General features: G+C 35.4%; 1 protein-coding gene across 4 annotated transcripts in view; it reads left to right on the top strand.

The window, feature by feature from the left end:
• Positions 1 to 27,298, top strand: part of LOC145694649 (uncharacterized) — a 142,944-nt gene that overhangs the window by 39,329 nt on the left and 76,317 nt on the right. The window contains exons 2-3 of one of the 4 annotated variants that reach the window (XM_081771076.1): positions 10,405 to 10,494; positions 12,392 to 12,505. The exons of 2 other annotated variants lie outside the window; for them this stretch is intronic. In XM_081771076.1, coding sequence (XP_081627202.1) covers positions 10,405 to 10,453 — 49 coding nt within the window. In that variant the 3' untranslated portion in view covers positions 10,454 to 10,494; positions 12,392 to 12,505. Of the gene's footprint in view, positions 1 to 10,404; positions 10,495 to 12,391; positions 13,290 to 27,298 lie in introns of those variants that run through there. One more of the 4 variants, XM_081771075.1, reaches the window with a different exon arrangement.

Below are 27,298 nucleotides of genomic sequence, written 5' to 3'. Positions count from 1 at the left end.
TAGAACAATAAATCAATTATATATATGTCCTCCTCGCTACTCCAAGGATGAAAATTTTCTGTTTCAAGGAGGCATAGTGAATCCATCATCCTCCGTTAATTCGCACACTGGGAAAAATATAAATGCTTTAACCCGTTGTAGAGTAATCTATGTACCCTTACAAACAGACAAATAGTGCTCAGTTTATTCACATTCTTTGTGTTTAGGAAATCGTCAGATGCAAAGGATGATCAATTATCGACTTACTTTAAACCATAACTTCTGATAAAAAATAAAAGAGCAAAATAAATCATAAAATCAGAAACTATAAGCCAAGTGTAGCGGAAATTTAATAAATAAATAAATAAATAAACGCATTCAGTGGCATTGAAATCAGGTTCAAAAATTTTTAATCCCAGGACAAATAAGGAACTTAACATGTATGGCTATCGAAACAAGTGTAAATTTACATTTCAGTGTATAGATGACGAAAGAACTCTTTAACAACCCTCCTTCTGTTTTACGTTTTTGTTTGGTCGAAAAGCGTGTTTTTTTTTTCTTTAAATACAACAAAGTTTTTTCTGCATTTGCTAAGGTATTATTTTATTCTGAAAGTAACATTGCATTAATTAATAAGATAGGAGATGAGTATTTCAAACAGTAAATAGCGAGGTATGTTGGGAATGCTTAACTACTCCCGACTCTCCATCCGAATGCACTGTGCCCAAACTTCCTATTTTGAGAGACCTAGAAAAATTCATGCGCCCAAATATATTTTGAAGAATGTACAAATACGTATCGAAGTATAAATATTGAGAGTGTATTAACCAAGTTATTTGATTTATAATTCCTAATCATTAATTGTGCTAATTACTTGACGAATCTGGATATTATACAATCATCAGCATATTCAGCAAGAAAAGTAAGAACAAATAGAATTAAATTATATCACTTGTGCCAATTCGTAACAAACATCAAACGTGCTGACGTGCAGATAACAAATATTTGGGACGACTAGTTATCGAATTTAGCAAACATCGTACATGATTAAACAAAATGCAAACACTGGAATAACTGTAAAGATCCACTACAGCTAAAGTTGATGAAAATAATTTAGTCAGGCCAGACAGAGTTGTGAAGCAGTTGAAACGTATGTCCTTCTCTTCCCCGGACACTACAAAAGTCATGTATTGGACAACAAAATGAAATGTCGATAGGTTTTTTTTAATACGAATGAAAACAACTTAGTTTCTATTACTGTTATTGATAAAACTGGTCAACATGATTTTTTTTTTTTTTAACAAAAGAAGTGAATTCTTAGCCTGATACAGTTCGTCCTCCTGAATTCAAACATATAATCAGAATCTTTCTATCCGGCAAAGCTTTGTTATGACGTTTTTTCACCTTTATATGCGAAATGGATTGTATTTTCTTGAAATATGCATGTATTTGGAGCGGCATCGCTCAGCCGTTTCAAGTCTCAGGTTATTGTGAAAGGTTGAAGCTTTCACGTGGTATAAAGATTGTCGTCATAAATCTCATACGGAGTTGAGGGGTTATTGGAATTAGGTAAAATACTTTAGAAATATTTTATATATTACTTTATTTATTACTTTATATATTTTCAATTGCATAAATCCCCCTCTTCCCATTTACTACACCTTAACAACGGGCGACTATAAAGTTAGACAGCTTATAGGGCACACATGCCATATAGATATTTGATTTAGCGAATACTCCCTTGTTTTATAATAGAAAAAGTGGAAACTGATTACGAAAAATTTCTTTCTTTTGTGTAGGCTTGACAAAACTGTAAATGTAGGTAAAGATCAGACATGTTTAGCAGGCAGCCAATGTTGGTAGTGTAGTGAGACCCTCAGTGTACTTAATGGTTTAATAGAAACCAAGTGGAATATAAAAACTACATAGATTTTATTAAACATTAAAATATTATATAGAATACTACTAGAAAAATGTTATGCAATTTTTCCATTCGAAATCGCACACCAATATATAATTCCACGATGAAACTCATATATCTGTCGACAATGCATGTGATATAGTCAACTCACTTCAATAAAATAAGCCATTTAAACTTTAAGACGACTTACAGAAAATCATTTAAAGAAGATATACAATTGTAAATTAGAAATTAGAACAGGACCTGGCATACATTATTAGGACAACTTAATACCTGTATAGACACATACACACACACACACACCAAAAAAAAAAAAAAAAAAAAATGCTTTTACTACATTCATGGACGAGATACAAAGTTATTTTATATCAACACTTATTCAATACAGCATTAACACCGAACAAATTACATCAAATCAAGAAATCAGATACAAATTGTTGGTCAAAAAAGAAATAGGTTGTATAGATCATATGATCTTTGCAAGTAAAAGTGACCAAAGCCAGGTCATACAAGCTGGAAAGAAATATTAGACATCTGGGGTATAGAGCGTATTCAGTTAAAAAAAATGGGTATAAGTGATTGGAATTGAATACTGTTAATCATTAAGGTCATACAGATATGAAGAAATAATAATATTTTTTTAAAAAAAATGCCATATTTACATCAGATGAATTACCTAGCGAAATTGCACACAAAGATTAAAAGAAATAGTTGATATTTTTAAATTCACTTTAATATTTTTAAATACATTCGAAAAATCCAAATATGAAAACTTTCCAGAGATTATTACTTCAAATCACAAGCACAACAATTACAGAAAAAAAAATCCCTTATACCAAAATAGGAGGGGAAAGCAAGCTGAATTTATCACAAAGATTTTGTTCAGGTTCAAGGAACTTCAAATTATTATAATGTAATGTCAAACTAAGGACTTTACAGTCTCACTTTGTAACAAAACAAGTGCGGTAGAAGACTTTACCTGTTATGGCTGCCTCCTAAGAATTTAAATTACGAAAAAAAAAAAAAAAAAAAGAAATGCTGAAACATGAGATGGTTTTGTTTCTGTTGTGTAAGTAGCTTTTTTTTCTCGTGTTTGAAAAAACCTCCATAATTCCAAAGTAGCAATATCAATTACATTTGTGCTGAATTAACCTTTAAATCTGAGACGAAATTTTACGCCACTTGTAAGAAATGGTTGTGTTTAGTTATGGGGGAGCAGAACTAACATAAGTAAAAATTGAAGATTTACAGGAGAAATGAATTATGGCTAATGGTACTTATGTATCCACCTAAAAGTTTAAACTCCTGCGTTGAACTATTTCAATATTTATCAGAACGTCCTTCTTTATATTGACTTCAGACAGTGGCTGATAGTAAATGTTTTATCCAGTTGTTACTGTCAATTGAATAATAGAGATAATAAAAGGTCTTACTACAAACTCTTCTGGTGGTCTTGATAATGATTCTGTATTTATATTGAAAGGAATTAGTAATATTATTGCTCCGGTATTTTCATCTCTGTTTAATTGGAGTTTGGTTAACTCTGTTTATAAAGGTTATTGGATGACTGTTGCTCTACTCCATGTTCCCAAAAGAGATGGCAAGGATTTAGCTTATAATCGACCAGCTTCTTTTTCGAAATATTATTCCTGAAGTGTTCGACAAAGTGGTTTACAGAATTTTGTAGAATGTTTATTCTAATATTTATACAAATCAACATGGTTTTATGAAAAGCAGTCCAATCTTTATGAACTGCGACCAGTTATAGCTGGTTTTATATCCGATATTTCCCCTGTTGTTTAGAGTGATGGGCAAGTTGATGTAGCGTATTTCGATTTCTCCAACTTTTGACAAATTACCTCATGATATTTTGATTTTAAAAAACTAGAAATATATGACTTTTTATTTGATTTATTATGTGGTTTGTGTCTTACTTGTCGCGTAGAAAATTTCTTGTTAGCTACAAGAAGTGTTTTTCTGATATTGTTGGATTTGTTATGGCAACATTTGTACCGAGTTTGTTCTTTTGTTCCTTCGCTCGTTTTCTATCAGCTGTAGTGCAAGTGCAAATGTTAGAATAAAAATCGTATTTTTTGCCTTCTATAATATAACATTAACGTTTTATTGTAAAATCTGGCGATCGTGACACGACTGAAAAACAACTTAAGTAATGGAGAAGGCAAAAAGAGTTAGAACAGTGGCGAGAGCTGTATTTACAAAAATCGCAAAAAATGTGGAACATTGTTGTAATGCCGCGAATGTGAACATTGACGAAATTAAAGTGAACTTTGAATTATTGGAGGATAAATACAGGACGGTTGATGAAGCACACAATGAATACATTGAATTGTTATTAAAAGAAGAATTCCAAGAAGATGATTTGGTTCATTAAACAGAAGCACAAGATAAGTATGTTCTGACATTTTATGGTCTCCGTACGAAAGTTCAAGAGTTGATCGATAAGCATGCATCAAATTCAACTCGTGATACAGACAGTGTTTTGACAGAAGGTAAGAAACGGGCTATTAAGTTACCGGTAATTGAATTGAAGAAGTTTGATGGTGACTTGAAGAATTGGTTACCGTTTTGGAGTCAGTTCAATCGTTTCGATGCGGACACGAATATCGCAAACAGTGACAAATTTCAGTATTTAGTTCAGGCCACTCTACCCTGTTCAAGAGCACGCCAATTCGTTGAAAGTTTCCCGTTATGTGAAGAAAACTATCCGAAAGTGATTGAAGGTTTGAAGTCACGTTTCGGTCGTGAAGATACATTGGTAGAAGTGTATGTGAGGGAACTTTTAAAACTGGTGTTAAGCAATTTGAACAGTAATAAGCAATTAGAACGCAGTGCCTTGTACGACAAAATTGAGTCACAATTACGAGGATTAAGTACATTAGGAGTGACGATAGACAAATGCGCAGCAATGCTGTACCCACTAGTGGAATCGTGTTTACCTGAGGAACTTTTTCGAGCATGGCAAAGGGGAACTACGAACTATGGAGAATCTACAGTGGAAAATAGATGGGAAAATTTAATGTTGTTTGTGAGAAAAGAAGTTGAAAGTGAAGAGCGGGTAGCACTTGCAGTTGCGGGCTTTGATTTGAAAGATACTTCCAGTGCGATAAAGAAAAGGAAGGATCGAAGTAGTCCCACAGAAACTATTCCAACAGCGGCAGAGTTAGTTAATTGTAAAGGTGACCCAGAGAAATGTATTTTTTGCAGTGATTTTCATGTTACCGAGGAGTGTTCGAAGACACGTAACTGGTCTTTCGAGGAAAAAACAAAGGTGTTAAAAGCAAAGGGTTGTTGTTTCAAATGTCTAAAACCGGGGCACATTAGCAGTAGATGTAGAATAAAATTAAAATGCGGTAGAATAAAATTAAAATGCGCCAAGTGCAAGGGACAACATTCATACAGTATGCACAAGGGACCAAAAGGTAACAAGGAAAATGACGGTACAGTGAAACAAAGTGTAACGAAACCGGTTATTGAAAATACATTAACTAATAACGTGTATACCGAAAGGTTTTTGCAAACATTAGTTGCAAAATTAAGGGGTCAAGAGACAGAAAGGGAGGTGACAGCAATTTTAGATACCGGTTCCAACGATCGTACATTCGAACAGCTACCGCATTGGAAATGGGATACGAAATTGTCAAAAAAGAAAGTGTTACGCATGCACTCTTCGGAGGTATTTGTTCTGCACCTTATGAACATAGTTGTTATCAAGTTAGGTTGTATAGTCTGAAAGGAGATTATGCATGCAATTTTGAAGAACTGAACCAAGATACAATATGTAGCAATGTGACGTCAGTAGTTGAAGGTCCTTGGATACAGAAGTTAGAAAAATTTGGTGTAGAAATTTACGACAGGAACCCTGGCGCGGTAGAAATTTTCATTGGTTCTGACATTGCAGGAAAACTTTTTACTGGGAAAAGAATTGTGTTGAAGTCCGAATTGGTAGCTATGGAAACATTGCTTGGTTGGGTTTTAATGGGCAAAGTTAAAGTACGTGGTGATGTTAAATGCTCATCTATGGCAACTATGTTCATGTTTTGTAAAGAAGAATCTATAGCGGATTTATGGCGGTTAGATGTTCTTGGTAATACAGATCCTGCGGAAAAGAAGACAAAATTGGAAGCTCAGCAAGCAGTAATAGATTAATAAGACCGTAGCTATTAATGAAGAGAAGAGGTACGAAGTAATGATACCTTGGATAGAAGGACATCCTACACTTCCTAGTAATATTGAAATGTGCAAAAGAAGATTGAATACACTTATTGGTAAGTTGAAGAAGGAAAACCGTTACGAAGACTATCAACAAGTGTTGAATGAATGGATATATGGTGGCGTAATGGAAAAAGTTCCACCAGAAGAAAAGAATAGAAAAGGACATTATTTATCTCAGCGTTATGTAGTCAAGGAAAGCAGTACGACGAAAATACGTCCCGTCTTTGACGCATCAGCCAGGGAGAAAAATTATCCTTCATTGAATCAGTGTTTAGAGAAGGGCATTAATTTGATGGAAATGATACCCTCAATTTTGATAAAGTTTAGGTTAAATAGAATCGGAGTTGTATCCGATATCAAGAGAGCATTTTTACAAATTAGTGTTTGTAAAAGAGAGCGTGACTTTTTGAGATTTTTGTAGGTTGACCAAGAGGGAAACGAAAAGATATAGCGTGTAGTTTTTGGTGTGAACTGTAGTCTATTTGTGTTGTGTTCAGTGATAGAACATCATCTTAAGTTATAAATGGAAAAACAAAGAGAAGGAGAAAGCCAATATTCCAGAGAAGTCATCGCTCAGCTTTCGAAGTGCTTTTATGTGGACAATTACGTTACCAGCGTAAGGAATGAAGAGGAGCTTCATCACTTCATTAATGAAAACATCCAAGTAGGCGAAAGCTGGATTTGAGCTGAGAGGGTAGGAGTACACTTCTCTTGGAGAGATGGAGCAAGACAACGGAGTACCGGTTTTGGGTCTACAGTGGGAAACAAAATCTGACACTTTGGCAATAAGACCAGAATGCTGCGACGGGTTAATACCAGAAGTTCTTACTAAGAGGGTTATTTTTTCGTTTGCAAACCGGATATTTGACCCCATAGGGATTACTTCTCCAGTGACGTTGTATCCAAAGATCCTTTTGCAAGAAATTTGGCGATTGGATTTAAGTTGGGACGAAGTACCAGGGGCAGTAAGGAAGAAATTTTTACAGTGGGTAGGTGAATTGCCTTTGTTGAAAGAACTTTCATTTCCTAGATGTATACAAGGAGATTCAGAAAATTGTAGCCTACATGTGTTCTGTGATGCAAGTGAAGGAGCCTATGCTACGGCAGTTTTTCTTAGAACTGTTACCAGATAACACATTAATGTGCAGTTAGTACAAGCCAAGACAAGAGTTGCTCCTATAAAGAAATCAACCATAGTAAGATTAGAATTATTGGCAGCTACTATTGGTGGGAGACTAGCTACTTCTGTGATTGAGGCCTTGAATCTTGAAGGTATACAGATTTATTATTGGACAGATTCTGCAACAGTTCTTGCATGGATTAAACGAGATGAGCAATGGAATACTTTTGTTTGGAATCGAGTGCAAGAAATCAGAAAATTAAGTGAAAAAGAAACTTGGCATTACGTACCTGGAAACATGAATCGAGAGGATGTACTTCAGAACAACTGCTTGAGTCAAAATGGTGGGAGGGTCCTTCGTAGCTGCGACGACCCAAGGAGGAATGGCCAGAAGAGAAGTGTGAGTACAAAGAAGAAATTATTACACAGGAAAAGAAAAAGACGGTCTCATCAGCTATGCTTAATGTTGGAAAGGACAGTGACTGGTATTATCGGTATCCTCCGAAGTACGAACAATTAGTTCGCATAATAGGTTGGATGAAAAGATTTATTCATAATTGTCGTTCTAAGCAAAGAAGAAGCAACGAATTGTCTGTTGAAGAATTGATATCAGCAGAGAAGAGTGTTATTAGAGTTATCCAAACAGATTCCTTTGAGGGTGTTGGCGACAAGCATTTGAAATCTTTGTGTCCGTTCGAAGACAATGACAAAATAATCAGAATAAAAACCAAAATTACAGAACTTTCAGATGTTGAAACCTTTCGTTATCCAGTTGTGTTGCCAAGCACACATCCAGTAGTAAAAGGTTAGTTTACGATAAACATGTGGAAGCTTGTCATGTTGGTGTTCAAGGTTTGTTGAGTCTTCTTAGGGAACAGTTTTGGATACTCAAAGGAAGAAAAACCGTTCGATCTATAATAAAGCAATGTGTCATATGTAAACGATATACTGCCAAGAAGTTGGAACCAATCCCTGTAGATAGAATCAGAGATGCAGCAGTGTTTGAAGTAACGGGAGTGGACCAGTTAGACTACGAGATGGAGGAAAAGCTTGGATTTGTATATTTACCTGTGCAGCATATAGAGCAGTGCATTTGGAGCTTGTTTCCGGATTATCGAGTAGTGACTTTCTTCAAGCCCTTTGAAGATTTATAGTGCGTCGAGGCCGTCCTTCGGTCATTTACAGTGACAATGGCACGAATTTTGTTGGCACAGAAAATTTATTGAGCAGACTGGATTGGGAATGTATAACGTCTTTTGCAACTGAGAAACGCATCAAGTGGAAATTCAATCCACCCAGTGCTGCTTGGTGGGGTGGATGGTGGGAGCGTTTAGTTCGATTAATGAAAGGACTGTTAAGGAGAATACTTGGGAAGGCTTCGCTAAATTATGAAGAATTCATTAGTGACTGTGAAGCTGTCATGAATGGTCGACCGTTAACTTATGTTTCTGATGATACTTCGGATTTACTAGCTTTAACTCCATCTATGTTTCTGCAGCTAGTTAGAGAAGTAGGAGTACCGGATCTCGACAACTTGAAATCCGTTGAGATATTGTCATAAACGGTTGAGATTTTGTCATAAACTCAGGGAACAGTTACGCAGTAGATTTCGCAGTGAATATTTGGGACAGCACTGTTCAACAAATTTTGATCGAAAGTATGTAAATTCTTTGAAATTGCGATTTTTACCTTCATTCAAGCATAATATGAAAGGAAATGATAATAGAAAAATTTTCTTAGCTCAGGTTTTGAAAAAAAAAAAACGGCCTTGTACAACAGTAGCTGTATATATATATACAGATGTATGAATATTTATAGAATATTTAAGCAAAATCCTTGTAAAAACCTACATTTCACTTTTTTTTTATCTATTTCACTGTGATGTGATAAGCTGGGGAGTTAAGAAGTACCCTAATATATAGCTTTCTATACCCTTGTGCTTCCTTTTTCAAAATTGCTTTACTTCCTTTGTACTTCCTTTAATGTATGTTGATGATCTAAAAATTTATAAATCTTGTAAGAGTTTGGATGTCCGATTTGTAACTCAAAATAAAATTAACGATGTTTTGCATTGATCTGAAATCAGTCTGTTACCATTAAATTGTAATAAAACATTAGTATCATTTTTATGCATTCTTTCTTACATGGCAAACTGAATTTGTTATCTATGATAATTTTATACGTACTTATCATTATACAAGGCATTTGAGAAGATTTTTAGCTACTGCCTGTCTAGAAGTTATCCCTATCTATAGATGTTTCTCATCTGGCAATGATTTGGCTATTGTTGATACATTTCTTGGATTTACTTTGGTGTTTGAAGACAAACCAAAAAGTAACTTATTTATTTTGGTTCTGGTACCATTAACTCTTTGTGGTTGTGAGAGCCATCTGACTGTAGCGTTTGGAACAAGAAGAGAAAACTGGCAAAAATGGCAACAGATTCGTCGAGCAAAAGGTTAGTATAATTAATATATTCTGCAATGCTACGTTAAATTTCCTGTTAATAGAAATAAAAATGTTTATATTAGTTTCACAAAAAATATATTGCCTATTGAGAAATATTTGCTTGGTGTTTTCGCCCCGTAATTATGGGTGTTGCGTTTTCGCACCATCGGGCACGTACGAAGTCAAATTTTTAGAATGAAAGTTATTTTCTTTCTTGAAGTTTATAGTTCGTGTTGTATTTGATTGAATTGTTTTTGAAACATATTATGGTTTAGGAGTAAACATATCTTAGTGTGGGAGTCAAGCTATCCGGTGTCCCATACACCAGCAGTACCGGTACCATTCAAGACCAAGTAATACAAAGATCAACTCGGTATAGATGTTAGATTGAAGATGTAAACAGCTTTCGTGACGCACTATTGTTTCAGTCATCACTTTGTATTCTTGGTATATGATTTTATATCCTCCAAAATTAGCACAGCTAAGGTTAGGGATGTTAGAAACTATTCTAACCTTATGGACCGGGTATTCCGATTGTTACTTTCGATAGGATTTTCTAATATATAGTTACGATAGGCATGGTGTGGAACAGGAAATCTTGTATTGAAGAAGCAACAATTTTAACTTGTGTCACTGCATATTGATAAATTAGATGCACTTTACCTAATTTGTTATTAAGGAAGTTCATTATGCTTATTTTCAGGGAATTTACCGTCAACGAAATTTTGACTATATTGGAAGAGAGCTTATAGCTGAAGTGGAACTCGTTTTGACTTCTGGTTTGGAAGACAAGGTAATTGGGAATGGTGACAGTGTTTGTGATGGAAGTGAAAGTGTTACAGATGTTTCTAACACTGGAAACACAAGTAATTCTAAGAAACAAAGTCCTAACACCAAGATGAAGACAACTTGTAGGAAATGGTTGCAGAAAGATTTGCCGCAGCGAACGGAATTACGTCAAAAGGTTGAGAATGTGGAATCTACCTACACTTTACAAAAAGGCAGAAGTAACTTTTATCTTTCTGTGGAAGATCAGAAAGTAATGTTAGCTGTATGTTTACAAAGTGGTTACGTGCCGCTTCCTAGGAAAGGCATGTTTTGGGAGGAAAGTCCAGACACTCAAAACGAGGCAGTTTCAAGTGCAATTTACAGAAATAGATTTGAAAATATAATGAGGTATCTACACATGAACAATAACAAATTTACACGAAAACGATAAATTATCCAAAGTAAGACTGCATATAGATATGCTTCGCTACAATTGTATCGAAAATTCCATTTGGGAAACAATAATATCAATCAATGAAGATATGATCCCTTACTTTGGAAGGCACAATTTGAAACAATTTATTCGAGGTAAACCTCTACGATTCGGTTATAAAGTTTGGTGCTTAAATTTTCCATTGGGCTATTTAGTTGATCTTAAAGTATACCAAGAGGCTAAGGACATACAAACACACATAAAGGACAGTTTAAACTTGGTGGCGGAGTGCTCATGAAATTTTCAGAAGCTTTTCCAAGCGTTGAAAATAAAATTCTCCCTCATCCGATTTTTGCTTACAACTATTTCATCTGCTTGAAAATCATGGACAAGTTTACTGAGATGGGAGTAGGTTTAACTGGTACCATCAGGCAAAACCGAATTGAGAGCTGCCCAATAAAACAAGCTGCGTCTATACAAAAAGAGAGAAGGGGTAGTTACGATATGTGGTGCTCAAACAATTCTGTGGTTGTGTGCTGATGGAACGATAATGCAGTTGTTACATTAGCTTCGAACTGTGACGGTGTTGAACCATTAGCAAATGCTTCTAGGTATTCAGCTTCGAAGAAAAAGAAAATTTCCATCAAACTGCCATATCTGGTTGAAAAGTACAACAGGTATATGGACCGAAACGTGAGTAAATATAGATGTCAAGTTCGTTCTAAAAAGTGGTGGTGGCCGTTATTTATCTGGGGTATTGATATGGCAGTGCAAAATGCATGGCACTTGCATAGGCGTCCAGTTTCAGCAATACAGGGCACTGAACTTGATCTTCTTGGGTTCCAAAGAGCTATCAACTTGAATTATCTTCAGAAATATGGCCAAAAGCAAGAGCAAAACCAGGTACAACAGTGACTCCTGTCCAAAAACGGATATCAGAGACTATGCAGAGGACACATAATTGTACTCCAGGAAAAGAGAAGACTCTATGCAGAGTGTTATTCCCATACAACAGATAGTGTTCTAAATGCAGTATGTTCTTACATGACAAGTGCTTTAAAAAGTTGATGTTGGGAAATAACAAAATATCGAATGGCACTTGGAAACACCATGGAAATTACTCACTTGATTATTGTAAGAACTCTCATATATTGTGCCTGATTTTTCCTCAATAAGTATTGCTTATATTACTAACCTTCTTCTGTATTGTATTGCTTCTCTAACGTAAATTTTGTATGATGTATGTGCTCTGTTGTGCGTTTTCGCACCTAGTGCTTTTCAACAAAGTATAACCTTCAATAAAGTATACATAATTGACACACAAAAAATACAACTTTCCCGAAAAAAGTTCTGAGCACGAATAGGTTAATGAACTAGTATATAAAATGGATAGTGTTACATCCATTTATTCTAATTTCAGTGTTGTTAAAATATGATTTAAGTTATACTGATTTACTATTATTGTTGTTGTGTTTTGATTATTTTTCAGAATCAAAAATCGAAGTGAGATGGTTTACGAAAACAAAGTTTGTACTGTATGTGGAGAGAAGTACGTTGGGAACAAGAGAGCTCGGTGGGATCATATGTGGAAAAAGCATAAAATCGGTCGATATAAATGTCAAGATTGTCCAAGAACTCACAATGTATTCGCTTTTTTACGGAGACATGTAGTAATACATTCAACTTCACGTACTAAAGACTTTAGATGTGAATTTTGTGACAAAATGTTGTTAACAAAACGTGGACTATTCACTCATATTCGGGATGTTCATAACAAAGAGAGGAATACAGTGAGCTGTGATATGTGTGACAAACAAGTTAGTAAGGGACATTTGAAGTTTCATATGGAAACGCATAGCTCAGATCAAAAGTATTCTTGCCCTTTATGTAATAGAACGTTTAGTAATTATAAAAGCTTGACGGACCATAAAAGAACTCATAACAACACATTCTGTTCTTGTAACGTATGTGGAAAGATGGTGAAAAAACATCGCTTACCAGGCCACATGAGCATCCACAAAGAATCAACACAATGTGAAGTTTGTGGTTCAAAACTCTCAAGTCCCCTTGCTCTTAAACTTCATATGTCAACTCACACAGGAGAACAGCCATATATATGTGACATCTGTGGTCGAAAATTTGCACGTAAGAACAATCTGCAAACACATTTGAATCTGCACGCAGGGGTGCGTAAACTTGAGTGCGATATATGTGGAAAGAGATTTGCTCAAAAGTGGAATTTGCGAAGCCATATGACGTCGTGTCATAATTTTTCTACACCTTGAATATAATCTGTTTATTTTCTGAGTCATTGGAATGCTTTTGTAATACTAATAAGGTATGACGATGTAACGGAAAAAGTTGTAAAATAAAACTTATTTAATTTTTGATACTAGTTTAAATTTGTTGTGTATTTTAGCATATTTGAGGAAGAAACAATTTGAATGGAGACTTGTAGAGGGTTTATTTATAGATTTTTAAAGATATCATTACATGATGCCACAATCTTCATCTCTGGCAGAATGTTACCTTTATCTGTTAGGCACAATAGTTTTAGAAAGGAAGCTAAATTTGACCCCGAGTAACTAAGACACAATACATCAGACAATACATCCTGAAATAAAGAAGTTGATAAATAAGAAAAATAATTTACACTAAGCATCATTCACTCAGTCTTTAATCTAAATTGAATGCAAGGGGTGGTAGGGTTATATTTATTTTACCGAAAAGAAATCTAAATAGGTTTAATTTAAAATATTTAATACTATGCAAATTTAGTTCTGAACAGTTAGAACAGGAATCATTTTAAACTCACATTGCGTTTCAACAAACTTTTGCCAATCTAATCGTAACTAAATTCGGAGGTGTTCACACTTTTAATGAAAAACTCAACCTTTATTCAAATTGTCAGTTACCTTCGCCAGGGAGAGTGAATTTACAATAAAAGTCAATCAGAAATTAAAGGAGAAAATTCAGGTTACAGAATTCGTACTCTGCCAGTTACCTAATGTTTTGACTTAATTCTGAAATCATTAAATAGCAAATGAAGCAACCATATCAATTATCTTTGCTCTAAATGCAAACTCGGAGTTTCGCGACATTTTCAATAGCCTTGTGTATACTAACCATTTTTTTTTCTCAAAGGTCCGGTTTAAACAAGTTACTTTTTAAGTAAAACTAATAAATAGTGTAATAGTGTAAGTCAACACTACAAAAAGCACTATTCCCAAACCAACCAGTATTACAATACTTCACACTTACCTAACTCAGTAGTAAAAGATTGGGATATAGGACAATATTAAAAGTTATGAGACTTAATCTCCAGATCCTTCAGGATGGTTGTACGGGCTTTTTAAGCTACTATACATTGCACTAGACCAGAGTTTCTCAAACTTTTTCATTCATGGAACCTTTTCACGTCCAAAATAAAATGGCCGAACCCACGAAAATAGTATTAAATTGTTCACCAATTTATAATAGTGATGCTATTTATTATGCACTATCATTGAACAGAAAATCACTTTTAGATTTGGTATTATTTGGTCTAGGAATTAATTCGTGCGGTTGGTACGCACACATTGAAGCTGTAGTACAAACACAAAATACATAAATACCTTAAGAAAAATATTGTCCATCGCTAGCCACCACTTTCGCCCATCTGTCAGGCAATGTACGGATTCCGTGGCGAAAGAAGTCCTCATCCTTGGAAGCGATCCAGTCAGAGACCCATGTTTCGATATCTTCTGAAGAAGTAAACCGCTGTCCAATCAAATCGTTGTTCATGCAATCGAACAAGTAGTAGTCCGAAGGAGCAACGTCTGGTGAATACGGCGGGTGAGGTAAAACTTCCCATCCGACATTTTCTAAATAGGTTTTGACCGGTTTTGCGACATGTGGGCGAGCGTTATCATGTTGAACAATAAGTTTATCATGTCTGTTCTCCCATTCTGGTCGTGTTCTGGCCAGAGCTTGCTTCAAACGCATTAATTGTCGTCGATAACGTTCTCCATTCATAGTTTCACCCGGTTGCAGCAGCTCATAGTACACCACACCTTTCATATCCCACCATATGCACAGCATAACCTTTGCACAGTGAATATCTCGTTTTGGTTGTGATGGACCTGGTTCACCTGGTTTCACCCAGGCCTTTTTTCGTTTAGGGTTCTCGTAATGGATCCACTTCTCATCACCCGTAATAATTCGATGCAGAAACCCCTTTCTGCTCTGTCGTTGAAGCAGCAATTCGCAAATGGTTTTTCGTCTTTCAACGTCTCTGTCTTTCAATTCATGTGGAACCCAATGTGACATCTTTTGAATCATTCCCATGGCTTTCAAGCGTTTGGAGACTGTTGTTTGATCAACGCCTAATGCTGCTGCAAGTTGTTCCTGCGTTTGACACGAATCCTGCTCGAGCAATGCTGTCAATTCTTCGTCTTGAAATTTTTTTGGCTGTCCAGCTCGCTCTTGGTCTGCCAAGCCGAAATCATCACTTCTAAACCGTGCAAACCACTTCTGACACGTTCGCTCAGCTAGAGCATGGTCACCATACACTTCCACCAAAATACGATGACTTTCAGTCGCACTTTTCTGCATGTTAAAGTAATGCAGCAGGACACCCCGCAAAAACACTTTATCAGGCACAAAGTGCGCCATGTTCACTTAACTACAAACTGGTGTTGTTGACGCTTTAATCCACTGCCCTATACTACGAACGATACGCGATGACAGGGGTTTGCAACACATGTGTGGATACACGGAACTGTGGGACGCTCCGTTCGTTGCGCCATCTCTTGTCCACCCGCACGAATTAATTCCTAGACCAAATATTATATAAGTTAGCATCACACTACTATTTTCAAATGTAATAAATTTAAATTACTGCAAATATGATCACTTTTAAACTGTTTTATATGCACTCGAGAATCTACTACTATTAAATTACTATAAATATGATAACTTTTACACTTTTAAATGCACATGAGCTCATGTGCATATAAAAGTGTAAAAATGATCGTATTTACAGTAATTTAATATTTTGAAGTGTTTATGAAAACCTAATTTCTGAAATGTGACATGAGAATAATTTTACATACAAAACATATCACATGTGTTGAGACTTCAGTGGGAGGAGTACGCTTGTTTGTTGCTCCTGCAGAGTTCTTTAATATCAGGTTTTATGGCGAAAAGATGCAGTTTCATATCTGGCTCCACATTCAGTCTGTTTCGGTATTTGCTTTGAGTGGACGCATACATAGAAAATCCAGTTTCGCATAAATAGGTGTTTACAAAAGGAAGTAGCACCTCAATAATTGTCTTCGATAACCACGAGTATTCTTTTCTCAACTGGCACCAGTAGTCTATCAATATTAGCTTCTTGAAGGGATGAATCGGACGTCGTCTATTCAAGTCTATTAGCTTCTCGTATCTGTCATCGGTGAGGCGAGAAAGCTTTCCTTGGATTTCATATGGACTTTTCAACCACTGATGTTGATGATATTCACTTTCTTTTGCTGGAAAATACTGATTTACAGTATGCTACAAATTCTCAATGCACTTTTTGTCATCGAATTCTCCCAGATTTCCTTCGTTCTCCCCAAGGATATCTTTCAATACAGGAAACATGTCATATGTACACTGAGTGTTACTTCTGCTCCAGAGCTTAAAAGCTGTGATTTTGTCCTGCTGTAAATACATTTGTGTTCTTTCCTTGAAGGGACAGATTGACCTCATTTTCACGAATATGTCAGCTAGATCAGCAAGTCTAAACAGCCACTGCTGATCACTAAAATGTTCTTCCAGCTCGAAGTGGTGATCGATGAAGAAAACTCTTACCTTATCTCTTAGTTCGAAGGGATTGATGAAGGCTTCCCATGTCGTCACAAATAATTTTGAAGAGCCTTTCATTTAGTGTTGTTGACTTCATAAAGTTTATGATAGTGACAGCTTCATAAGGATGTTTTTGAGGGACTGTAGTACCTGACCGTGCAATATACAATGACTAATTTTGCAATTTTTCGCCACTTCCTTTAAGCGCGTAACAGCTCCAGCTGTTTCTCCTATCATTGCCTCCGCACCATTAGTTGTTCCATGGTATCTGATTTTCCTCTAAATACTCATTAATAATTCTAAAAAATTCTGACCCAGATGCATTAGATAGGAGAGGTTTACATAATAGCATATCTTTTTCCACAGTTTCTTCATAATGGTATAGTACAAACACAAGCAGAACAGCCAGACCTGCTACATAGATTGACTCATCTATTTGTAGTACAAAGGGAGATGACTTGAACCGATGGTTCAACTCTTTATGTAAAAGTAAAACTCTACTACATATTACACACTAAGGACAGCTTGAGTATACATAAAGTCAATGGTAAAAAAAAAAAAAAAAACATATTTACGTTTTTTACTTTCATTTATCTTTTTGGTTGCTGGCAGGGTTGGCTGGTTTAAACCAAGGTGGTTTAAACCAAACAAAAAAAGAACGAAAAATGCTTTAAATCGTGTGAATTTCATGGTGACGTCTCCACATATGAAACCATCTGCATTACGTTTATGTACTTTTCACCTTTTAATCAAGGGGCCCCGTGTTCAATTCTCGGTCGAACCACAACCCATTTTTCAAGTGTAAACCAAGTAGCGATTCGAGGTGTCCCTTTAAACGAAAGTCTTCTCCGTGATAACCTTGGTATTTCATAAGGATGTTAAACCTAAACATACGAAACGAAACCAAATTATATATTTCTACTGCCTGAATGCCTGTTGTTTTATAAAGAAGCCAACGTTGCTTAAATATATTGATAGAAATTGACAAAATTTATCAACTGCCTACGCAGCTTTCATCAGCTTGGATTTGACTTTGTTTTAATTTTATTGAATGATATATATACATACCAAATTTGTAATTTAATACCTCAGATTTAGCGTAGTGATTATGTTTCGTTGACCTTAAAATTTTATATGCAAATAAAATACATTTAAAGTAATAACAGGATTTTCCCAGGGGCCGCGGTGGCTCAGTGGTAGAGCGTTCACCTCTGGTGCTAGGGGTCTCGGGTTCAAACCCTGCTCCCGCCAAGTGAACTTTGTGGTGGACAAACACCGTGTGCGTGGGTTTTCTCGGGGTTCTCCCGTTTCCTCCCACATTCTTCATTCCACCATTTCATTCATTACTCATCATCACCGTCTCCTTTAGCCTAACCGGCATAACCGTGGGACGTAAAACTCAAAGATTTCATTTCATTTTTCAGGATTTTCCCAATGGCTAAGGCGGGAGTTTCCCGATTTATATATAATTCTGAGCTCCTTCGTGGCTAAGCGGTTAGCGTACGCGCCTTTGGCGTGGGAGACCCGGGTTCGATTCCCGGCGGGAGCTCATGTGGTTCGGATTCCACGTTAATCAGTAGGTCCACGTCTCATATAGCCTCGCTGCTCAACGGGACGTTAAACTCAAACTCACTCACTCATATATAATTGTATAATGTCTTTACTTGTGTAACTATTTATCTTTTTGTCCTTCTGAAATGACTCTTGGCAATTATATTAACAACTAGGCCTATGTAAAGATCAGTACAACGTATTTTTATCAGGAGTCCTTCGTGAGTGAGTCGGCAATCGCATTTGTGACCAATCAGTCCCGGTTTCGTGTCGAAATTGACAATTTTTCTTGGATGAAGCCGAGAAGCGATTTGGATTACGCTTTAAGCTTATGTGACTCCTTCCAGCATAGTCTTGTTGTTGCATAATAACACCAAGGCGAAACAAACTAATTTCTGTCCATATCTAATATAAGTACATAGAGTAAATTATTTAAACCAAAAAAAAAAAAAACCTGGTTTAAACCAAAAAACCGGGTTTAAACCAAAAAAACCTGTTTTTTTAATTTTTTAAATAAAAACCATGGTTTTTGCCAACCCTGGTTGCTGGATACTCCATATTTTGGAACGGCGAATGATTCCGTTGTACATTATGATCTTGAATCCTCATTTTCTCTTATCGGGCACATTTTTTGCTTCAGCCACATTTGGAGACGTTGAAGCTTTTTACAATTAACTGATACCGTTAATGGCCCTGTTTTGTGCCACCGATCCACCTTGATTGAGATTAAATACAGAACTGAATGCAATGAAATTTAAGCTTAATTTCAAGTAAAACTGAACGTCACAAATCTGCAGATATTTATTCCCATTAAGAAGAAAGAAGAGAAACATTTGTATATTGGTGCCAAGTTTACACCAACATAGAATTGTCCTGCTTGTAGAGGACATCATTAAAACATCTCTCTCCACAGCGCGTTTTTGCTAGTTTTAGAACTGACTTTAGGGCGCACGTACAATCGTGGACGATTGTCAAATGATTTGAGAAACGAAAGTGAGGAAACAGGATAATTGCAATCAGTGATTATAACCTTCGCGTTGGTCACCGTTGTTAACCGAATGCCTGGATATTCTTCTGTAAAAATAAATATATTTTGTGAGGTTTCGAAACCTATTCTGAACTTGAATCGAAAATAATTATTTCCTACTTAGGTAGAAATCTAGATCTTTTGACAATAATACTAAGTAACTCATCTAAATTCTAACCTGCTTCTACGTGAGATAGAGACTTCCGTTTTTATATTCGCTTTCTTGATATTGGTTTGTACATCGAAAAATGTCCAAAGAATTGAAATTTTCACTCGAAAAAAGGAGGAAAAGTCCTCCGAGGATTTTTTTTTTTTTTTAATTTCGAAACCTTTTTCGTTACTGTTCGAAAGAAGTGTCGGAAGGGGCTTTTGTCATTTTCAGTTTTTTTCAAAAATATTTTTTTAATTATTCTGGTTCAAACTTCAAAAAAACAAATTCCGAAGGACCCAAAATTCAAACCAACTTTTAGATGAGATTGAGACTTGCCTATTCGCTTCTTCTAGGTTGGTTTATACGGAACACCTAGGAACTCTTTGCGGAACCCCTGGGTTCCGCGGAACACACTTTGAGGAACTCTGCACTAGACAACTGTAATGAAATCAAAATTCAACAGAATTTTAATCCAGACGGTCTATACATTCTATTTTTTAATCAAAATTATATCTGGCAACAACCACACTTGACGTAGGTGAATTGCGTTGAGTTCCTGCTCCTTTCCCATGTACCCTAAGGTTTTAAGGAAAGTATCAACAAAATACCTAAAGTCGGATTTGTATTGAAATCGTTCAGTTTTCTGCCCTACGCTTATGATTATTGTGTAAAGGAAATGGCGATGACGATAGTAAATGCAGTTGTGGAGTGAAGACAGTGGGTGGAATCGGAAGAACGCCGAGAAAAGTCACCTACGCACAGAAGTGATCGATCTGTCACTGAGCCACAAGGGTTCCTAAGTTGCATTTAGAGAAATAATATATATAATATGCGTGTGTTAAGTACGTAAGAGAAATTACCTTCCCTGATGACTTTAGAGCTGCGAAACTTCCATACTCCATGACCCACTCCACCTCTGCTTCCTATTTTATAGTGACTTGAGCGCTCTTCCTTGGTGTACAAATTTCCGGGTTCAATTCCCGCAGGACAATTTTGAAATTCGAACTTATTACGGTGATTCGGGTTCTGCCTAAAATTGTAGGTCTACATCTTATATAGAATCAGTACTGAAAAATTACACTATACTGCAACCATCCAAACAGAATAAACTAAGTCGAATACATACATCGTATCACAACAGTAGACAGATAGTAATTTAAACTACCTATTTGAGAATTTAAGTGAACTGTTAAACCTCGCCTCTGTAACAAGCTGTATTATGTTTGCCCGAGGCCAGCCATTTTAATTTATATTCTATCTTTTGCCATAGTTTTGCATACCTGTAATGTTCAGAGCTTGATCGTATTTCTAACCGAAATATGCTGTTCATTTTACATTCTTAAAGCTTCTGTATGTTTCTGTTTAATACAAATAATAATAAACCATCACGGTGATTATTTCAAACGTAAACAAATTGATCGATCGAGTTGAAGTTTTTTTCCCCTTCCAGCACAGACGAGACCCACTGATAATAATATTCGATAATAAATAACAATTAATATTTATGCTGTCAGAAGTAGGTTATGACATAATAATTGTAAACATCTGCTTTGTTGTTTCGTGAATCTATGATAAGATAGCAATCAAATAAATGTTTTTAACTAAAACCTTGAGGTATTTGGTCCCAATTATCTCCCGAGTTCGTAAACCCTCCTTTATGCCCTGAGGGAAAACTGGTAGCAGACGTTTCATCACGAATACCTAGTTGGTAAGAAAACAACCTTTTGGCTAAGTTTACTAGCAAGACACCCATAAACCATGGAACATTGTTGTCATACGATTCGCGAGCAATTCACTGCTCTGGTTGAATATGCTAATGAGAGAGTAACCGAATCTGGTGAAAAACGCGGTGCTCCCCGTGCTACAGCATACACTTGGTTGAGAAAGTATAGAGAAAGAGGTAACATGGTTCGAAAAGTCGGCACCGGCCCTCAAAGGATCTCAATCGATGTCCAAAATCAGGCCTTGATTAATGTCAGCCGTCAAAACTCTTTCATGACTTCCCGACAGTTAGTGTTGGCATCTTCTTTCTCTTGTTCCTTAACTACTCCTCGACGACATATCAAAAAGGATCTTTGGGCCTATAGAGCTGTACGTAAGGAGTTGACTGACTCAATAAAATCCACCGACTAATATTTGCTGAGGCAAATATTAACTGTAACTTGAGAAGAGTAATATTTACAGATGAGAAGATATTCAATTCATCAAACGATGGTCCAAGACTCGTTTATAGACCTGTAAGGGAGCTATATGATCCGCAGTATATGCTTTGCATACAATGATTTGATATGTTATGGTTTTTTACTGGATGTGTATGTGAGGATGCAGTGCGCGAGTTACACCGCATAGAGGGGCGATTTTATAGCCAGAAGTACCTGGATATTTTGGAATACGGCGTGCTCCAAATTGTAAGAAATGCAATTCAAGACGACATTATAGAAGCTCAACAGTATCATAGGTCGGATCAAGATTTCCATTTGTTTTATGCCTGGTATCATCAGAAACTCGAAGTTGAATTAGCTGACTGAATTCCAAGAGCATCTGACTTGAATCCGATGGTAAAATCTGTGGGCAGAAATTACTAGAATATTACAAGGAAATTGGCCTGACAATCCACCAAGCATAGCTGACGATTTTTGGCAGTGTTCTTGATGCGTGGGAAGAAGTTGCACAGGACATCGATATGTCGCCAGCATAGTTAACTTTATACCAAGGAGATTAAGAGCCGTCATGGAAACTAATAGGGACTACACAAGATATTAATCTTAATAAAGCCTTGAATAGTTTCCTAGTCAAACCTAAAAAGCTCTTTTCAGAGCTGCCTAATTAATCAATATTTCCTCTAACATCTTCAGTTTAGTCGTGTGGCTTCCCGCATACTTGTGAACAATATTATTTACTGGAAGATTTCACTGTTTCTCGTGGATAAGTGGTTAGCATTCTTGTTTTTAAAACCGTATATCTAGGTTTGATTCTTTGCGGAAGTTTTTTTATGTCCTTAGCAACAAGTAGCATTTAAAATCATTCATTTGTAAGTTTGAATGTGAAATATTTGTTGTGAGAGCACCCAACAAATGAGAAAATTAGCCACCTAAAAATGTTGCCATTAAAATTCGTAACATCAAGAAAACAAAAGCAGCCTAGTGAATTATACAAAATATAAATGATGTACAAGAAAAACAGGATATACAAAATGATATACAAGAAAAATAATTTACATTCACCCTGTATATACACAAAATAATGAAAACAATCAAAATAAAATTGTGAGAGAAGGTCTCTTTGTCTATCACAAAAACAAAGAAGCTATAAATATATATTTCTCACTGTCACATAGTCTGTATTTCATCAGAATATTTTCCTAATGCAACGAAAACATTTCAACAAATTTCTAACTACAACGTTGTATATCAAGATTTGTATTTCAAGTTTCTTCATTCTACACCCGCATAACCTTCATTTTCAAAGATTTTGTACGGAATACAAGTATGGACAGGTATTTAATTGACAACCAATATGCTTGTACGCGTGTAAGAAAATTAGATCACAAACATGCAACACAGCAACTTAGAGCACACAAACTGCTTTCAAAAAACTACAATTCTCTTTGCCTATAATTTATTACTCTTGTACAGAGAGCAACACAGATAGGACTAGCTGCAATGTCTGTTAATTACAGAAGAATATTTTTATTTAAGATATTTGAAACTATATTTGAACCCTTTCTTTCCGTTTGCACTTCAGTAGAAAATGAGGCTATATATTCCCAGCTTATGCAAAGCGCTATGTTGTAAAGTTAATTTTAAACAATTCAACGTTTCCCCAAAATATTGAAACACAAAAGAATTTGCTATCTATTAAGATTTTCCCCTTATAAGATCAAGTTTCAAAAACGTACGCATATCCACTTACGTTCAATAAGGAATTCATATTCCGGTTTTCAACTCCGTAGTATGATACGTTCGTGAGGAACTCTACTTTCGGTATAAATTCAGAATTATCCTCTTCTCTTAATGAAAGTGGCATGATAAAAACCCGGCTCGAGCTAAGTGCTAACTATGTTTAGAAATTTATTTCAAGCGGTTAGCTTTTTTCCATAACGAGTTAACAAACAACATATTTCATTTGCAAATACTGTATCTAGATAATAACATATTCCAGTATTTCATTCAATAGGAGTCATTGTGTAGAGAAATAAGTGTCAATTTCATGATGAATGTTAATATAATGAAAATTTGGAGCAATTCCTAGGGTTTCTTGTTAAGGGGACCAGAGAGGCAAGCAAAATGCTCCACTCGATCTACCCCCTGGTATTTCCCTATTTCAGTTTATGTTTCTTCCTTTAATCTTCAGTTGTTTCTGATTTATAAGCACTGGACGATTTTACACCCACCCTGTACATACAACTATAATCGCTAATCGTAAAAAGGGCACAATGACTTAGTGATAGAACATTCCTTCTATTGCGAGAGGTTTCTGATTCACTCTCCGGCCACGCGAGTTTTTGGTGGACATCATCGTGTCCATGGGTTTTCTCGGGGCTTTCACGTTTCCTCCCATATTCCTAGTGCATGAATTATTGTAACATGAATGGTTAGATAATGACTGTTCCTGTTTTGTCAAATTAATGTCTTACATTAACTTTTGTAACGTGAGTATGGTTAGTTTTGGTTTTATAGCACGTTTATTGCATTTGTTCCTGTTTCGGAACGCAATTTTTGTAATATGGCTGTGGTTTTGGGTTCGTTTTAGGTGTTTGGGCGTTAATTGTGTAATATGGCTGTGGTTAGCGTGGACCTTTTTTTTAAAAAAAAAAAAAGTTTTATATTTATTTTTATTACCAACCAGGTTAGACAAACAATATACTTTGCAATTACTTACCACAATCAGTTTACTTAAGGTACATTTGTGCTCACTGCATGTTAATTTCGGGATCCGAACCACAGTACCACAGGATGATTAATCTTTTCTATTATGTGATTTTAAAAAGAAACAATTCATGCGAGTGTCAGTATAAAAAATAATTGCTTAATTGTTCTTTTAACACACATTTATACTTTTACCCAACTTGTTTATTTAAAGAAATATTATACTTTCTATTAATTAAATATCTGAATATGCAAGGAATTGAAATGTATTTATTTTCCATAAACTTAATTGGTATTATTGCTTCAGCATAACATAGTACTTACGTGCCCAACGAAATTTTTCGAATATTTTATAACATTTTTGAATAGCCCATACTTGAATAATTGTAATAATAATAAAAAATTATGGTAATAGTAGTAATAATGATTAATCGACGAGCCGGCTAATAGACTGAAATAGTGATGTCGTCATTTCCTCTTCGTTGCCATGGTGATCGCCATGTTGTTTTCTAAACAAACGCCTGAAGCCATAGGAATACTATGAAGTATACTGTTAATAAGAACACACATTTATTAATAATTTTAGAATATTTTGAGGACAAAGTAAAGTTGACAAGAAGAGATACAGATTAAGAATATAGGTCCACTGTTTAGAAAATTTACGAGTGAAATCTAGTAATTAACGAAGTAACATATAAGGAACCTTTTTCTACAGGGGGTACATTTCTAGGTAATCTGATAAGATAGAAATTGCTTAAGTAATCCCAGCGCCATTACCAGGAAATGCACAATGAACAAAAGCAACTACACGCAACTACACGTTTTCGCTTTGTAACTAGGTTCTAAGGTCATGTTGTTTAGAAAATAAAACTACGATCACCATAGCAACGAGACGGATGTGACGTCACACTATTTCAGTCTATAATTGACTTGTAATTACTAACGTAGAGTTACACTTTTTAAAATTTTTTTACTTTACTTTTAGCACTACGCACTTTTGCACATAATTAGGCATTAGAGTGAGGGTTATGTTGAATTTTATTTTTTTTAAACTTCTAATTTTAACTTCAACCAGAACGATGATGATGAGGCTATTTAGAATAATAATGCGACATACTGCTTTATTATATTATTTCGTGACGGCGTGCTCACATTTTTTTGGTCAAGTTTAAATTTTAGGTTGTATTTGCTAACCACGACATAATTATTTTAAAATATTACATGTAAGGCGACGTTTTAGCCTTTTTCGCTGTGTTTAAGAGTACATTATTAAAGATGAAGCATTAACACTGAATTTTTAACTCGATATTTTTCGCATTACAAACTATTCCGTCCGTCGTTCGTCATGGCGGCGTTGCTCGTGCACTTCCTTCTTGCGGGCAAGTTACTAGTGTTTGTATTTTTACGCCATACTAAAAATGTCTATTTATACTATATTACAAAGGAAAATTATTAAAACTATATAATATATATTATTCAATTTTATAATTGTTTTTTACTTATCCAATAAAGTTTCACTGCACTGAACACTAAAATATGCACAAATAATTATTGCTTGTCCTGAACTATTTTTTGTTACTGTTTACACCATGCTGTTTTTGTTCTGGGAACGTGGACAACTACTCCAACTACTGTTTGTTTGCAGGGTGCTACCATCAAGAGCGCTGCTGTGCCTTGAGTAAAATTTCCGAGCTGCAAATCAGAGTCCTCATTTTAAATGAGATTTGAATTTCTGTTATATAGTGAATGATAAAAGGGAAGGGGGGTCATCCACTTATATATGGCGTGCGGAAGGGACAATGATCTTCAACGAAGATGATCAAAACCCTGGAATTCTGATGAAGCCAAACTTCAAGAAGTAGTCTTTTGGTTGTTAATCCTTTTTTATTCTAATATTAGTGTCAAGAAGATATTAGGTTTATTTACACTTTATAGAAACGTGGGTTTTAAACAAATAAAGTTAACCCTTGGGGGGAAGGGGCTCCACTCAACGCCTTAGCATACAGCTTGCCTGGCTTTTTCATTTTTTAGGAAAAGAATATCAACGGCCATCTGGATCTCGCGTAGCTGGTCACAGATGCCTGCTCCTATAATCTTAAAACACTTGAGGTTTTTTTGGCCATGATGTTATTTGGTTTGAACACGTTTATTCAACACGTGAGGGTTTTGTAGATTAATCAATACAAATTTCAACACATCGGAAGAATACACATTTTTACAGTACAAGAAGTTTAAATATTTATCGATATTTAATAACTTTTCCAAACTTTCGGTTTTTTTTTCTTTTTCTTAATTCGTGACAACGCTTTCGGACAAACATACAGATATTGCGGTTAATGCATTACAAGTAACAGTTTTAATACTATCTTTTAAATTTGAATCTTTAAACCCATTTGAAATTACATTATGATACTTTTTGGAACTATGTTTAACTGCTAAATCAAGCCAAATTTTCCTAGTTGATTTTGTGGGTTTTCACACCTTGAGGCAGTTTAGAGAATGAGAACTAATGGATTTTCCAGTCAATGGATTTAATAATTTGAACACTTTTTTTTAATTCGATGGCTTATTCAACAAAGATAACGTTCCTTGTAAACATTAAAGAATTTGGAAATTTTCTTGTCAGTGGTCGAACTCAAATTCGTTTTTGTTTTAAGAAAACCAAATCATTCACTTTTACCTTGTACTTACTTTCCTGTTATGAATTATATTTTTCATCTTGCTTTTGGATTACCTCTTTTCTTTTCAAATCGGCCATTACCAATTTTTTTATTGTTCCAATTTTCACTATCGTCATTACTTGTTTCATTTAGAAGAATACCAAAATGTTCAAAAACTGTTTTTTCAGCGTTTATATTTAGATGTAAACTAGCAGGACTAACGCCAAGACTACTTGAATAATTCAGCAACACAACAATTTTCGGTATGAATTTTTTCCATGACGCATGATCGTCTTTACAAAACAACTTAAAT

This window comes from Thermobia domestica, chromosome 9 (genome assembly GCF_964235325.1).
Source record: "Thermobia domestica chromosome 9, izTheDome1.hap1.1, whole genome shotgun sequence".
Lineage (NCBI taxonomy): Eukaryota > Metazoa > Arthropoda > Insecta > Zygentoma > Lepismatidae > Thermobia > Thermobia domestica.
Note: the sequence above shows the minus strand (reverse complement) of the source record. Positions and strands in the feature narration are given on the sequence as shown.